At 42.8% G+C, this 13,853-nt stretch overlaps 1 protein-coding gene across 1 annotated transcript in view; it reads left to right on the top strand.

The window, feature by feature from the left end:
• The window catches only part of LOC138771026 (cytosolic phospholipase A2 delta-like), a 30,710-nt gene extending 19,345 nt beyond the window's left edge, over positions 1 to 11,365 (top strand). The window contains exons 8-20 of the mRNA XM_069950444.1: positions 536 to 720; positions 2,506 to 2,607; positions 2,996 to 3,033; positions 3,748 to 3,883; positions 4,239 to 4,375; positions 4,691 to 4,913; positions 6,422 to 6,539; positions 6,979 to 7,116; positions 8,355 to 8,462; positions 8,605 to 8,799; positions 8,921 to 9,087; positions 9,539 to 9,725; positions 10,998 to 11,365. Of these exons, the coding sequence (XP_069806545.1) occupies positions 536 to 720; positions 2,506 to 2,607; positions 2,996 to 3,033; positions 3,748 to 3,883; positions 4,239 to 4,375; positions 4,691 to 4,913; positions 6,422 to 6,539; positions 6,979 to 7,116; positions 8,355 to 8,462; positions 8,605 to 8,799; positions 8,921 to 9,087; positions 9,539 to 9,725; positions 10,998 to 11,245 (1,982 nt within the window). The 3' untranslated portion in view covers positions 11,246 to 11,365. The remainder of the gene's footprint in view (positions 1 to 535; positions 721 to 2,505; positions 2,608 to 2,995; positions 3,034 to 3,747; positions 3,884 to 4,238; positions 4,376 to 4,690; positions 4,914 to 6,421; positions 6,540 to 6,978; positions 7,117 to 8,354; positions 8,463 to 8,604; positions 8,800 to 8,920; positions 9,088 to 9,538; positions 9,726 to 10,997) is intronic.
• Positions 11,366 to 13,853: the final 2,488 nt, after the last annotated feature.

The raw sequence follows: 13,853 nt of genomic DNA, 5'->3' as shown, positions 1-13,853 counted from the left end.
GATAAGAATACACTACTTCCTGCATGACATACAGCAGCTTAAAAGTTAATTTGAAAGAAAAAGATTTTTGCCAGAGCACCCCTTTAATCTTAGGAAATACCAAATGTTACAGAAATTTAGCTTTTCCACCTGCTACAGTCACATAGACAGTCACTATGTTCTCACAAGTTCTTTTTATGGTACCAAAATATGACTGTATTATGCTAATTATGGACATAATTTGCATAATACGGCTGTATTTTGGCACCAAAATGACAGCCATCCAAATAGACATTGGGGGAGATTTATCAAACATGGTGTAAAGTAAAACAGGCCCAGTTGCCCCTAGCAACCAATCAGATTCCACCTTTCATTTTCCAAAAAGTCTGTGAGGAATGAAAGGTGGAATCTGATTGGTTGCTAGGGACAACTGAGCCAGTTTCACTTTACACCATGTTTGATAAATCTCCCCCATTGTGTGCACATAGCCTTGTGGTGTAAATACGATAATGATACTTTCATACAATCACTTTTACGCTCTCTTCTATGTATATAGAAAAAACGGAGCTGGCTCTTTCTGTCCAAGGCTCCTTTGAAGATTCCCACAGGATTTTACTACAGTCCGACTCCAGTTCTGAACTTGATTCGCATGACACTGCTGTTTTCCATTTTTCAAGAGACTTGGGGACAGAGATGACGGCGTCCCTGTGCAGAGTTTACTCTCCTTTTGACGTAACCTTTGTAAGTTATCTGGTGAATGCTCGATAGGGCTGGCTTCATTGGCTTCACTGGGGCTTTACTCCTCTGAATTTATTTTTTTATCTGCTCACGTCCTGCGAAATAAACATACAGCAGATAAAAACTCAACAGATCCCCATTGAGGTCAATGGGATCTCAAAGGTGTCCATCTGCATCAGTTAACGTCCGCTATTGAACAAGCTGTTCTTGGAAGGAATTTGAACCTAGCCTTAGGGTGTTATTACACGGCCGATGGGAGTCCGATAATAACTGTAAACAAGCGTCGATGTGCTAGATCGGTGCTCGTTTACTGGGCCTATTACACGGCCCGATTATCGTTTAACAGGGGCTGCAGGGACATCGTTACCGATGTCCTTGCAGCCCTTGCTTACCTTTATTCATTACCTATCCAGGTTGCAGGGGTCCTCTTGCGGTCTTCGGCGCGGTGGTCCCGGCCAGTGATTGGCTGAGTGGCCTGTCAGCTGAGGCAGGCCGCTCTGAAGCTGGAGCGTGCGGGAGTCGGGGAGAAGACCGCAAGAGGAGCCCTGCAGCCTGAATAGGTAATGTATATCGTCAGCCGCCAGCCGTCGGCGCCCGAGAATTATAGGTTCAAACCTATATCAGCTGATGATCGTTGTCATCGGCTGATCGTTGTATTTATTACACAGAGCGATAGTCAGCCGAATCGGGCCATTTCGGCCGATTATCATTCTGTGTAATAGTACCCTAGAGTCTAAAAAATAAAGTTCCCTATAAAGATTTGGTATATAAAAATTGCATTGTATGGCATAAAGCTGCAAACAGAATGCAACAAAACAACTGTCTGTGGTTCGAAGAAATGGGCCTAGGACTACTTCATGGAGATCAAGAGAGTTCTCGTCTATAACTATGGGGGTAAGGTTTCTCTTTAGGGAGAGTGTGTGGAAACTTCTAGGCCATTTGTGCGCAGTGGGAATTCTGGGAAGACGGACATGCAGAGGAGCTGTCTGACACCACCTTTTGGAGGTAGCTTTCACTTCGAGGTAAAGTTTTGCTCATTTAAGAAGCCTTAAAATATAACTTGGGGGGTTAAATCAAATCTGTATTGCTTGAACACTGCCCCCAAACTTCTGGTATCGTTAGCTAGCTCTTCTCAATCCATGCCTGGTCTGAGGGTCTATATAACTCCTCGAGCTGATGTTTGAGTTAAAAAAATTATTCTATTCAACCAGCGTGCCGTGTCAAAGGAGCGGGGCCTACAGCATCCAGGCCTGGGCCTATGGAACATGAAGATCCAGCCCAGGGCCGGAGAGAGAGGGGCTGCAGGGCAAGGGTACAGATGCTCTAGGTCCCGCCCATTTGACACAAATAAGTTTTTTATCCAAACACCGACCCCAGGAGGCAGATAGACCTCCAGACCAGACATGGATTTAGAAGAATTGATGAATGGTATCAGGGGGCTTGGGGACAGTGTTCTGGTGATACAGATTCACTTAAATTTGGCTATCCAGAAAATCCAATAGATGCTGTCAGAAAGCTACGTTGCATAGTCCTTTTTCTAATCTTCCTCACTTTAAGGAGAAACATTACTGCTATGGTCTCTCAACAACAGGCCTCTCTGCAGCAATCCAACACTCTGCTCTGTACTGATGAGGGGCAACAACCCTGAAACAGCTGTCATACAGAGGGGTAACTTCCCCATCACAGGGAGCCACAGGCTTTTCATGTTAAATCCCCAGTCAAGTTTCAAGGCTTCTTAAAGGAGCTGCTTTGTATGGTCTATAATTATTCGCTTTACTTTTCTTTCAGTCCAATGATACAGAAAATGATAGTTCAAATCAGACCATTGTGCCTCTCAACTTAATATCTCCTATGGAGAATGAGATTAGTGTCCAGATACCTGCAATGGAGGTGAGTAATGCTGCACTTGGAATCTCTACACCTTTAGTTTATATTATAACCAAATTAAGTGACCAAGTAGAAGCAATGACAAATTACTCAATCTATACCACATATAGTCCCAGGGGGTGGGGTGGGGGGGGGGGGGGTGAGATGTGGTGGCCGTACATGCCGCATATGGCATACCGGTAATAAACTGAATGGTTGCAGGACCCAGATACAGATGATGCAATGGTAACCAGCCTGTTACTGTCAGGGCATGCTGAGTGCAAAGCCATAGATGTGTGACCCCTATGCTATATGTTTATAACATGTCATGTCATCTTTTTCATGTTAAAAAATTAAATCTTGTTGTCGATTTTAATCATAACGTTGATCTGTATTTTTCCCCTCTTTTCAGGGAAAGCCTTTGGACGTGCAAATTAAATTAAATGAATGGTATAGTATAATAATAATAATAATAATAATACCTATAAAGCTGTTCTTAACATTTTTGAACATATCCTAGATGCCCCACCAATCATTAGATGAAACTGGGAGAAGTCCTTGGCTATGCCCTTCTCTCTCTAAGTCGCCTATTCCATCTCACTGCAGAAGATGTTCCTCATTGTATTCAAAGTCTATGGAGAGTGCAGTGATACGGAGATTGCAGCAAGTCAGGGAGAGAAGAGCTTAGCTGAGTGCTTCTCTTTGCTCTAAAAAATCATTGGCTTCCTGCACACCCAGACCCCGACTGACCAAAACTTGTAACACATTCCTAGGACATGTCAATTTTTTTTTAAGTGATAGGGCCCCTTAATAGACACATAACTTTTTTTTAACCATACCATATACTAATATACGAACAATAACCAATTTATTTTAGGGCTTAAAATAAATTTGGTTTTATACAGAAAAACAACTTTTATGTCTTAATTTTAATAATCATAATATATATAACAGATCTCAATGATAAACTTAGGTAATCATCACTACTAGATACTACAGCGCCATCTGCTGGCAACACCGTAGGCATTGCATAGGCCTTGGCTCACGGTGGTCCACAGGGGGTCTTACTTCTATCTATAATTAGATATTGTTGTCTTTTAATATATGTGTGTATACGGGTCACTTACAGTTCATATCTGTTCACATAAATGAATGTCATTTCAGCCCAGAAGAGCTCGATGTTAGACTGGGATTTGACTTATGCGATAAAGAGAAAATATTCCTTCAAAAACGCCAAAGACTGGTGGCCGACGCATTGAAAAAAGTACTGGGGCTGGAAGAAGACTTGGTGGGAGAAGAGGTGAGAAACCTGTCGGTTTGAAGCAGGTCTCCATACTTTGGGAATATATGGCAATTTCTTAATCAAACCAGATACAGCATGAATAAGTATGGGGGGGGTCACATTTTATTAATGGTTATACCCATATCATGGAAGACACTTAAAAACTGCAATGCCTTGCATGTCATTGTAGTTGTGGGCAGCACGGTGGCTGAGTCCTTGGGTTCTGGGCCCAAATCCCACCAAAGCGAACATCTGCATGGAGCTTGTATGTTTGGATTTTGCATTATATATACATTTACTGACAGGGTGATCCCTGATGAGTCTGCAGTAGCCAGAGGAAAACTGTTGACTGCTGTTGGCTTTTGTTTTGTAGATTCCAGTCGTGGCCGTGATGGCAACAGGTGGAGGAGCCCGAGCCATGGCCTCTTTGAGCAGTCATTTGTGTGGACTTCAGAACATAGGTCTGTTAGACTGTGTTACTTATATAGCAAGTGCCTCTGGTTCCACATGGTAAGAAATAGAAAACGTTGCAGAATGTGGCCAGGATATTCTTCTATGTGTTTTCCATTGCCAGCTGGTGCCTTAGAGTTTACCAAAGTTCCCTAGTACCAAGTCACATGACCTCCACAATACTTACCTGTAGAGTCTTACATGCCTTAGACCCTACAGCTAATGTAAAACTACAATTCCCATCATACAAGGGGGCATGATGGGAATTGTAGTTTTGCAACAGCTGGAGGGACGAAGCTTCCCCAACCCTGCCCTAAATCCTGTTCCCCTTAGATACTTGCTCAATTTTTTAGTGTTGACTTATGCTTTGATTAGGACCACAAGCAAACTGTATGAGGATCCTAACTGGTCACAAAACAACATGTCCGAGGCCATAAACAACGTCAAGAAGCATATGACCAAAAATAAACTCAACACCTTTTCGATGAGTCGGCTCAAGTACTATCGCAAGGAGCTCAAGCAGGCGGCCAAAGACGGCCAGAAGTCTTCATTCACCGACCTCTGGGGACTAATTCTTGAATCAATGTTGTATAACAAGGTAAGAAATAAAAAAATTCAGCCAATGGGACTATTAATGGGCAGTAATTACCATTGATTAGGCATCTATCTTGTGGGTGGAAAATCTCTTAAAGGGGTATTCCCATCGGCTGAGGCTATCCTCACTTTCAGTGTTTCCTCTAAGCTTCAGCTAATGCTGGCAAGAGAGCTAGGCAATGTTCAAGAAAAGTTGGGAAAACCAAAAATTAATACTGGAATGGCGGTACCATAGTCTAAAACTTAATGTAGCATATACATTTGCCTCCAAGTGGTAGTTAGCCCACTCTGTGTCTCCATATAGTAGATACGCCCCCATTGAAAGCCCATATATAATACATATAGTATTAGGCCCCCCTCTGTTTCTCCAATAAGTATAGGCCCTCTTTGTCCCTCAATATAGTATAGGTTCCCTTCTTCCACCTGTCTTCTTCCTGTGCCTTCATACAGTAGTTAGATCCCGCTGTGTCCCCGAATAGTAGTTGGGCCCATCTGTCCCCCCATATAATAGTTAGCTCCTCCCTGTTCCCCTAAATAGCAGTTAGGTCCCCTTTGTGCACCTATAAAGTAGTTACACCCCTCTGTGCCCGCATATAATAGTAAGGTCCGCTCTGTGCCCCTAAAAATAGAAATTAAGTGTGGCCACCTCTGTGCATCCTGTAGGCAATACCCCATATAGATAATGCCCCCGTGGGCAATCTGCCCCATTGACAAACCCCTGTAGATAAACCTCTCCTATAGTAAGCCCCCCTTCTGTTGACAATAACCCTTGTTTGTATTCCCCCTTCCCCTGTAAGCACCCCCATCCCTATTATTGAAAAAAACCATAAAACTATACTTACCTGCCTCCCGTGCAGTCCCCTGGCATTCCTTCCATTTCCCCACTCTCCAGGCGCACGAGTGACATCGCGTTGCATGCTGCAGCGATAGGGGAGAGAGCGGCCTCTTGTGGCCGGAGGCATGATACTGCCTCTGGCCACAAGATTGCTTGGCAGAGCGAGGAATCCAGCCCTGGCTTTGCCAGCCGCTGCTCACAGATCCAAGGCTGAGCAGGCGGCTGGCAGCAGTAAGCGGGGATTCCTTTTCAGGTAGGTGCAGCTTAAAGGGAACACTGGTCACAACATATCATAAGTTTGTAGAAATTATAGGTATTCGTTAATTCATTTTTTTTTAAATCTTGTCCAGCCCTCAAAGTTTTTAGTTGGGGTATTGTTACTAGGCACAGTCAGGGCAGGTAAGTATAACGTTATTAACTAAAAATCTTCTGGGGCCAGACAACTCCTTTAAAAGGAGGTTTTCTCTAGAAGAAAGTGGCCATGTTTTTGTAGTGCTGGATAGCCCCTTTAAGAGTATGTTTACATGTATACATTTGTTGGTAACTGTCTACAATAAAATATCTTCCATTCAGATGAGTGGGACCCATCAGCCATGTAACAGACCTGAACATCTTCTGCCACACTTCTCTTCAATATGATTGTTCATCAGGGACATTTCTTAACTTTTTCATTGCAGAAAAATGAGTTTAAACTTTCAGACCAACAAGCAGCCTTGGACAATGGTCAAAACCCATTACCCATCTACCTAGCTATTAACGTGAAACAAGACAAAATCAGCACCCTGGATTTTAAAGGTATCTTCATTGCAGACCCTTGTCTTCCCTAAAAGTTCCAGCTCGTCACATGTCTCCATGTAAAAGCCAGCCCCAGTCTGTCCTATGTGACATACTAGATCAGTGACTACTGGAGATGAGCGCAACTGGAACATGTTTGAGTCCACTCGTTCTGATTGATTGCCAGTGGCTGAAGACGTTGGATGCAGCCCTAAGGTTTCCTGGTAAACATGGATACAGTCACAGGCCATAGGCAGTATCCATGTTTTCCAACTACTTTAGCCACCGGTAATCGACTCGAGTATGCTCCATTTGCACTCATCTCTAGTGACTATATAACAGTGCCTTACATGGAGTACCCCACGACAGTGTCAACTATCTACAGTGGTCCCACGTTAAGACCAAGGCCAAAATTTATGCCTGCCAAATGCTATGCTTTGACTATTGTGTGTAATTTCAGAGTGGTGTGAATTTACCCCTTATGAAGTAGGACTCCTTAAATATGGCGCCTTCATCCGAACTGAGGACTTTTGGAGTGAATTTTACATGGGTCGCCTGATGAATAAACACCCAGAACCTCGTATCTGTTTCCTACAAGGTAAGGTGCCATAGGCTTCTGTGGGGCCCCATGTATGGAGTTTTTTTTTTCTGTTTTAATTTTTATGAATTTAAAGGGAGTCTATCACTAGGTTTATGTTTCCTTAAATGAGAGCAGCATAAACTAGTGACAGAAATGCTGAACTGTATTACTTACATCATTCTGTTCAGCCGTTCTCCTAATATGCAGGAGAATGGGATTCTTGCCACATCCCCCCCCCCCTCCAGCTGCTGATTGACAGTTGCTGCCTATACACAGCATGGATAGATAACTGCCAATCAGCAGCTGGTGGCGGAGTGTTCTGTTGCTCATGGATATCCAGGACTACTGGGCTCCTGCACATAATGGAGAGAACTACTTATTGTCTAGGTTATTCAGGAGGAGAACTCTGGATCTGCTGCTCAGAACAATGTAAGTGATACATCATTCTGTTCAGCTTCTCTGTCACTAGTTTATGCTACCCTGAGATAGGACACCATAAGCCTACTGACAGAGTCTTTTAACAGAAAGAAAAATTGTGGTTATCTCCATTGAATTACAAAGGCAATACAGCTGCCTACAGATGGAGACCCCCAGAGGCATAACTTAAGGCCAGGGCCCCTCAACTATAATGTCTCATCTATAGTAGTGGCCTCCTCATACGGGGAGTAGAGACTTTATAGGCCACATCAAGCTCCTGTGAGAAGGTGCAACAGCACTCTCTGTACCCCCTATAGTTATGCCCCTGGGTACTCCCTCCTGGTGGAGATTTTAGCTTGATATATACTTTATTTTTTTCTTATAAAACCTTTTTAGGGTGCGTTCACACCTACAGGATCTGCAGCTGATTTTCTGCAGCAGATTTCAGTTAAATAACTGAACACAGCATCAAATCTGATGCTGTGTTCAGTTATTTAACTGAAATCTGCTGCAGAAAATCAGCTGCAGATCCTGTAGGTGTGAACGCACCATTAAACATGATAATTTATCCACAGGATAGGCTACCAATAGTTGATTAAGAGTGCCGACACCAGCATTTACCTCCAGTAGGTGGCACTGTAGAGCATGTCTTTTCCTGTTTGAAATTAACTACTTTGCATATTTTTCCCATGAAGCATTGCACAGCTTTAAAGGCTCTAATACCCCAGTTTTTACGGTCTCCTCACAGACACACACCTCCCCTAGTCCCCCCAAGCACCGCTTAATGATTCTATGTTCCAAATAACACACTCATATATATTACTGTTTTTCTCACATAGGTCTATGGGGAAATGTCTTCTCCCTGAATTTAGTGGACACCTGGTATTTAACCACTCAAACGGACACTTTCTGGGACACGTGGATTAAAGACAAAATTAAGGATATAGGTATACTCAGATCTCATCTACTTTTTTCTTTTATTCATAGCATAAAAGAACATAAACTAATTTTATTATTATTTTTATTGTTAGTATTATTAGTTATTTGTTATTTGTTTTATTTTATTATTATTATTGTCTTCTCCCTAAGATGAAGGTAGCATCCGGGTGAGGAGAGAATCTGCACACACAAAAACCAGCCTGATCACACCAGATGGGACTTTAAGCGGCATTTTGAAGGGTGTATTAACCAACAGGCCCATAGATGGGGAGCAACATAATTTCTTGCGGGGACTTTACTTACATAAAGACTATTACCAGCAGCCGCAGTTCACCCCATGGAAAGGTAAGTCATCCATTATAGCATTAGAATTGTAGATTTATACTCCCTGAAAGATCCTCAAGGAGCTTCATATTATAGAACATAGCAATATAATTCTTCTTATACATTTTTTTTTGTCTTTTAGATTCCAATTTAGACATTTTTCCCAACTTGCTTACACCACTTGCCGACAATCTGTGCCTTGTGGATGCCGGTTATTTCATTAACGCCAGTTTTCCTCCTTTACTCCGCCAAGCAAGGAAAGTGGACGTCATTATATCTTTTGACTATACTCTGGACACCCCCCTTCAGGTAGGTAATGTTCAGCTAAAGAGCTGCCAGTAAATACCTGTATCCTTCAGTTCAATTAGACTTCTTCAACATAATTTCATAGGTACTGTGTCAGTTGTTCAATTGAAAGTATACATTCTCGTCTATGGAGTGTGTCAGCATCTGACTGGAGTGTATAAACAATTCAATACTCAATTATGAAACAAAAGCCTTGATTTACCTTTAAGAGACAGTGAGGATCTTGCTGAAGGAGGGAGACAGGCTCCCAGGGTACACAGCTCAGACCTCGCTTTCTCCCTGTCCTGCACATAGCAGTTACAAAGTCTTTCCCCACTTCCTATGTTCCATGCTGATCTGTTACTAGAGATGGACTGAGCCTAACAACAGGCAATGATGGCAGATTACAGGAAATATAGAAATAATTGAATGTCCAGGTAATTTTTTTTTTAAACATGCTTCTATCTGTTTTCAGTCGGTGGAACAGACGTGTCAGTACTGCACCACACAAGGTATCGGATTCCCTAAGGTATCGCTGAGCGAGGAGGAGAGGAAGACACACAAGGAGTGCTACGTCTTTAATGATAAAGATAATGATAACTGTCCGACTGTGCTTCACTTCCCCCTTGTGAATGACACTTTCCAAAAATTTAAGGAACCAGGTATGACCATAGTGCTATAATAATTTAGTGTATTATCAGCAATCCTAATACACACGTATTACTATCTTACTCCCATTCAGGGGCGTAACATAGCAATCAAGTTTGCTATGGGGCCCAGCCATTTTTAGCTACGCCCCTGCTCCTATTACATGCATGTAATATAGAAGACAAGGGAAAGTAGTCATGGGTCCTCAGAAGATGCTTAAAGCGTAACTGTCATTTCAGGGTCATTTTTCTGAAAACATTAAATATCAACAGTTCAAGCGATTTTAAGAAACTCTGTAATAGTTTTTATGTACTAAAAGAGTTTCCTTCTGTAGTGAAAAAGCAATCTCCCAGCCTCCCCCCTCACATCAAATGAAGCAGGATTTCTGTGTCCATTATGTGGCTATGGAGAGGGGAGGGGCTGTTAGGAGTGACTGAGCACGGAGCAGTCCTGCACAGCACAACACCCTGCAATCTTCTCTCAGTAAGTTCATAGATAAGCCCTGACCTTTCTGACACCTGAATTTAGCGGTTTAGGTGCCCAGAGAGTCTACAAACAGCTGACCTTCATGTCACCTCTTCCTGCTCCCTCATCTCCCTCAGCCCCTCTCCCCTCCATAGGCTTACAATGGAGAGAGCAGAACCCGTCTTCACTGGCTTCTCTGTAATGAAGACGTATTTGCCTGATAATGCACAGATAAGAAGTCAGGGGGGGAGGGGGGAGATTGCTTCTTGAGTACAGAAGAAGGCTTTTTTGGCTGATGAAACCTATTACAGAGTTTCTTAAAATCGCTTATACTACTGATTTCTGCAATAAAAAAAAACATGACAGTTACGCTTTAAGGAGAAACCTGACTGCTTGTTTCTGTGAACATGTGTATTTCCAATAACAATTCTGCCCCCCCCCCATAGCTCTATGTTTGCTTCTGCTCTGCTGAGTGTTACCAGTAGGAGGCGTGTCTGAGACTGTACCGGAGATTGTAGGGACACGCCCCCGAGGAGCAGAACAACACAGAGCTATAAGAAAAGATGGTCCAGAATTATGATATTATGAGAAGTATTCACTAAAACAGGCAGTTGGGGGTAGGGGGAACTAGACAGGCAGTTTTAGTGTGTCCTCCCTGCCATTCCAAGTTCCAAGGCAACTTGCAAGCACAGAAATGGCAGAGACCCAGCCAATAGGGACAGTGCAAAGTGATTCCTCCCAAATATAATGAATTTTAACCCCTTCCCAGTGTGTAACCTTTACCACCCTACAATTGATTTTTTTCATTCGTCCTCTTTCAGGTGTGTTAAGATCTCCGGAAGAAATGTCAGATGGGGATGTGGATGTCACAGGAGCCTTTTCCCCTTATTTTCTGACAAACTTTACCTACAGTGAACGGGACTTTGACAGGTTGATGAAACTAACACAGTACAACCTGGCAAACAACAGAGAGCTGATCCTAGATGCTCTGCGCACGGCTGTACAGAGGAGGAAAGCGAGAAGTCGGTCATGTGATGTACCCCAAACTCAAGAGCAAAAGAAGACTTAACACACGGAAACCCCACAATCAGAAACTGTAACAGTAATTCCTGGCACTTGGTCAAAAATTCATATTCAGATCATGAATACTAGTATCATATATATATATATATATATATATATATATATATATATATATATATACACACACACAGACATATACAGTTAAAGATTCATGACGGAATCCAATCCATGTGCTGAGCATGGCTCCAAAATTACTAAATTATTATTTTTTTCTACAGCCATGTTGTCTGATCTTTTTGTACGGCATTTAAAAATATATACTTTACGGCAGACCCATTGAGCATAGGAGACAACAGAATGGAGGGGACCCTTTTAACTTAAATGGGAGAGTTTGTACTGTGACCTGCAAGTTTTAGTGGCGATGATCACCTGCATAGAACAATTGTGACTTAGCCCACCCCCACACACACTTCTTGGAAGGCTTCCTTCTGAGACGTGGAATCTCAGAAAGTGAGCGCCAGCAATAGTGTTGGATTGGCCCACCGGAGGACTGGAGAATCCTCCGGTGGGCCCCAAGCTTTAGAACCTGCACTAACACTGACTGGCATGTCTTTTCTCACTGGTTCTTCATTGGTGGCCCCCAGGATCATTTCCTGTGGTGGGCCCCAGATACCCCGACACTGGCCAGCTAGCAGAAGGCTTCAGCTGTCTTCTGCTTGCTGGGCAACCCATCGGCTCCCAACTTTTCTTGATATGAACTTGAACCTATCCTATGTTCCACACGTTACAGCCAAAGTCTGAGCAGCAGAGATATAAGGATTTTTTTGCAAAGCTTTTTGTGTGTTTCTTTTCCCTTAGGAAGATAGCGACCACCAACTTCAATGTCAGACGGATGGTCATATCTAAGACTTGGCTCTATGGCCAATACTGCTCATAATTTTAACCATTTCCACAAAAAGTAAAATTAGTTAATTTTATACTAGAGCAGTAAGACCTTGTTCATATGGCCACTTAGGTTTTTGTAAATGACCCCTAAATTATTTCTAGCACTTGCCATAGACGTCAGATTTTCTATTGCAAATAATATCACTTTTCATAACTGTTATATATGGTCCCTTTTTTCAATAAAGCTTTGCATAACACATAGGGTAAGTTCACGTGGTGTATTTTCCGGCAAGTAATCGGCATCAGAAAACCGTCTATATTGTATGTTTTACTGTTTTCGTACTGTGTTGCACATAGTATCCACTGCATATTTTAAGGAGTTACCAAAGATTAGAAAAACATTGTTGACTTCTTTCAGAAACAGCGCCACCCCTGTCCTCAGGTTGTGTGTGGTATTACAATATGGCTCCATTCAATTCACTGGAAATGAGCTGCAAAACCGCACCCCAACTGAGGACAGGAGCCATTCATTTCAATAGAACAAAGTGATCTTGTGCCATATACAATGAATAATGGGACTCAATAGTGGGGTCGGCTGGAGTCACTAGTTCAGTCATCGAAATCAATAATATTTACTACTCTTTGCCACAGTATACGGTGGCATCCCGATCTTGACGGGATGCTGACTGATATCTGTGATGAAGGTGCATAACACAATATAAACTTATCTTAAACCCACCAAGGATGTAAATAGACATCCATTTTTGCAGTGCATTACCACTCATGGACATACAGTTATGTCTTTGTATTAAATGAGTGTGCACATTCTATCCAGGTACCAGCTGTCAGTGATAGCCAGGCACCTGCTGCAGCGGCCGAGACCCAAATTGAGCTCGGATTGCGGCAGATAACCCTATAGATGCTGCAGTACTACACTGCAGTAGCTATTTTTGAGGCTGAAGAGTTAGGCCGGGTTCATACTACGTATAATGTTACTGAAAATCATCCTAGCCGGTACTGCAGTAGCGGCCGGATAATCCTCATTTCTGTTGACTTTGGATGCGGGCGCACACAAATGCCCAATTCACAATTGCATAACCTGCATCTAGACTCCCTTCAATAATATTGGGGGATGGGGGTGGTCTGTGAAAATTATCCCTCTAGACTCTAAATGTCATGTTTACCAAAGTGCATAGTCTATTAATGGGCAGCGTGATAGCTCAGGGGGTATCTGCTCTGCCTCTCATGCTGTAGACCCAGGTTCAAATCCAATAAGATCACTTTATCACTTGGATCTCGGCTGTAGAAAATCCCCTACAGCTGACACTTAATGGGTAAAAAATTCCAAATTTTTCTATAACCAGCTGCCCCACCAGTGCTATATGTATGTACAGTATATGGCGTCCCGACCCAACAGGGACATTGAGCTACTATTCCACGTAGCCAGCAGAGGGGATTGAACCAAGGACTCCAGCACCACTGCTGCTCAGCCTCCAGGCCCTTTACCCCCTGAGCCAGCTCCTGCTCTGAGATATAAGGGAAGGTTTCTCAATGACATTATCGAGATGGAGGTGAACAGGCCCAAAGCTCCCGGCCAAAAAAAAATGGATAAAATGGATTTCCTTGTAGCCGACATGGAAAAACTAGATGGTAAAGGTAGGATTAGAACCCTGGTCTCCTACACACATAGCATGTACACTAGCTCTTCATTGTACTGCACCACAGCCACAACTGGAAATAATGGTGATATTTCTCAATGTCATCAATCA

The sequence above is a fragment of the Dendropsophus ebraccatus genome, chromosome 13 (assembly GCF_027789765.1).
Source record: "Dendropsophus ebraccatus isolate aDenEbr1 chromosome 13, aDenEbr1.pat, whole genome shotgun sequence".
In the NCBI taxonomy this organism is placed as follows: domain Eukaryota; kingdom Metazoa; phylum Chordata; class Amphibia; order Anura; family Hylidae; genus Dendropsophus; species Dendropsophus ebraccatus.
Note: the sequence above shows the minus strand (reverse complement) of the source record. Positions and strands in the feature narration are given on the sequence as shown.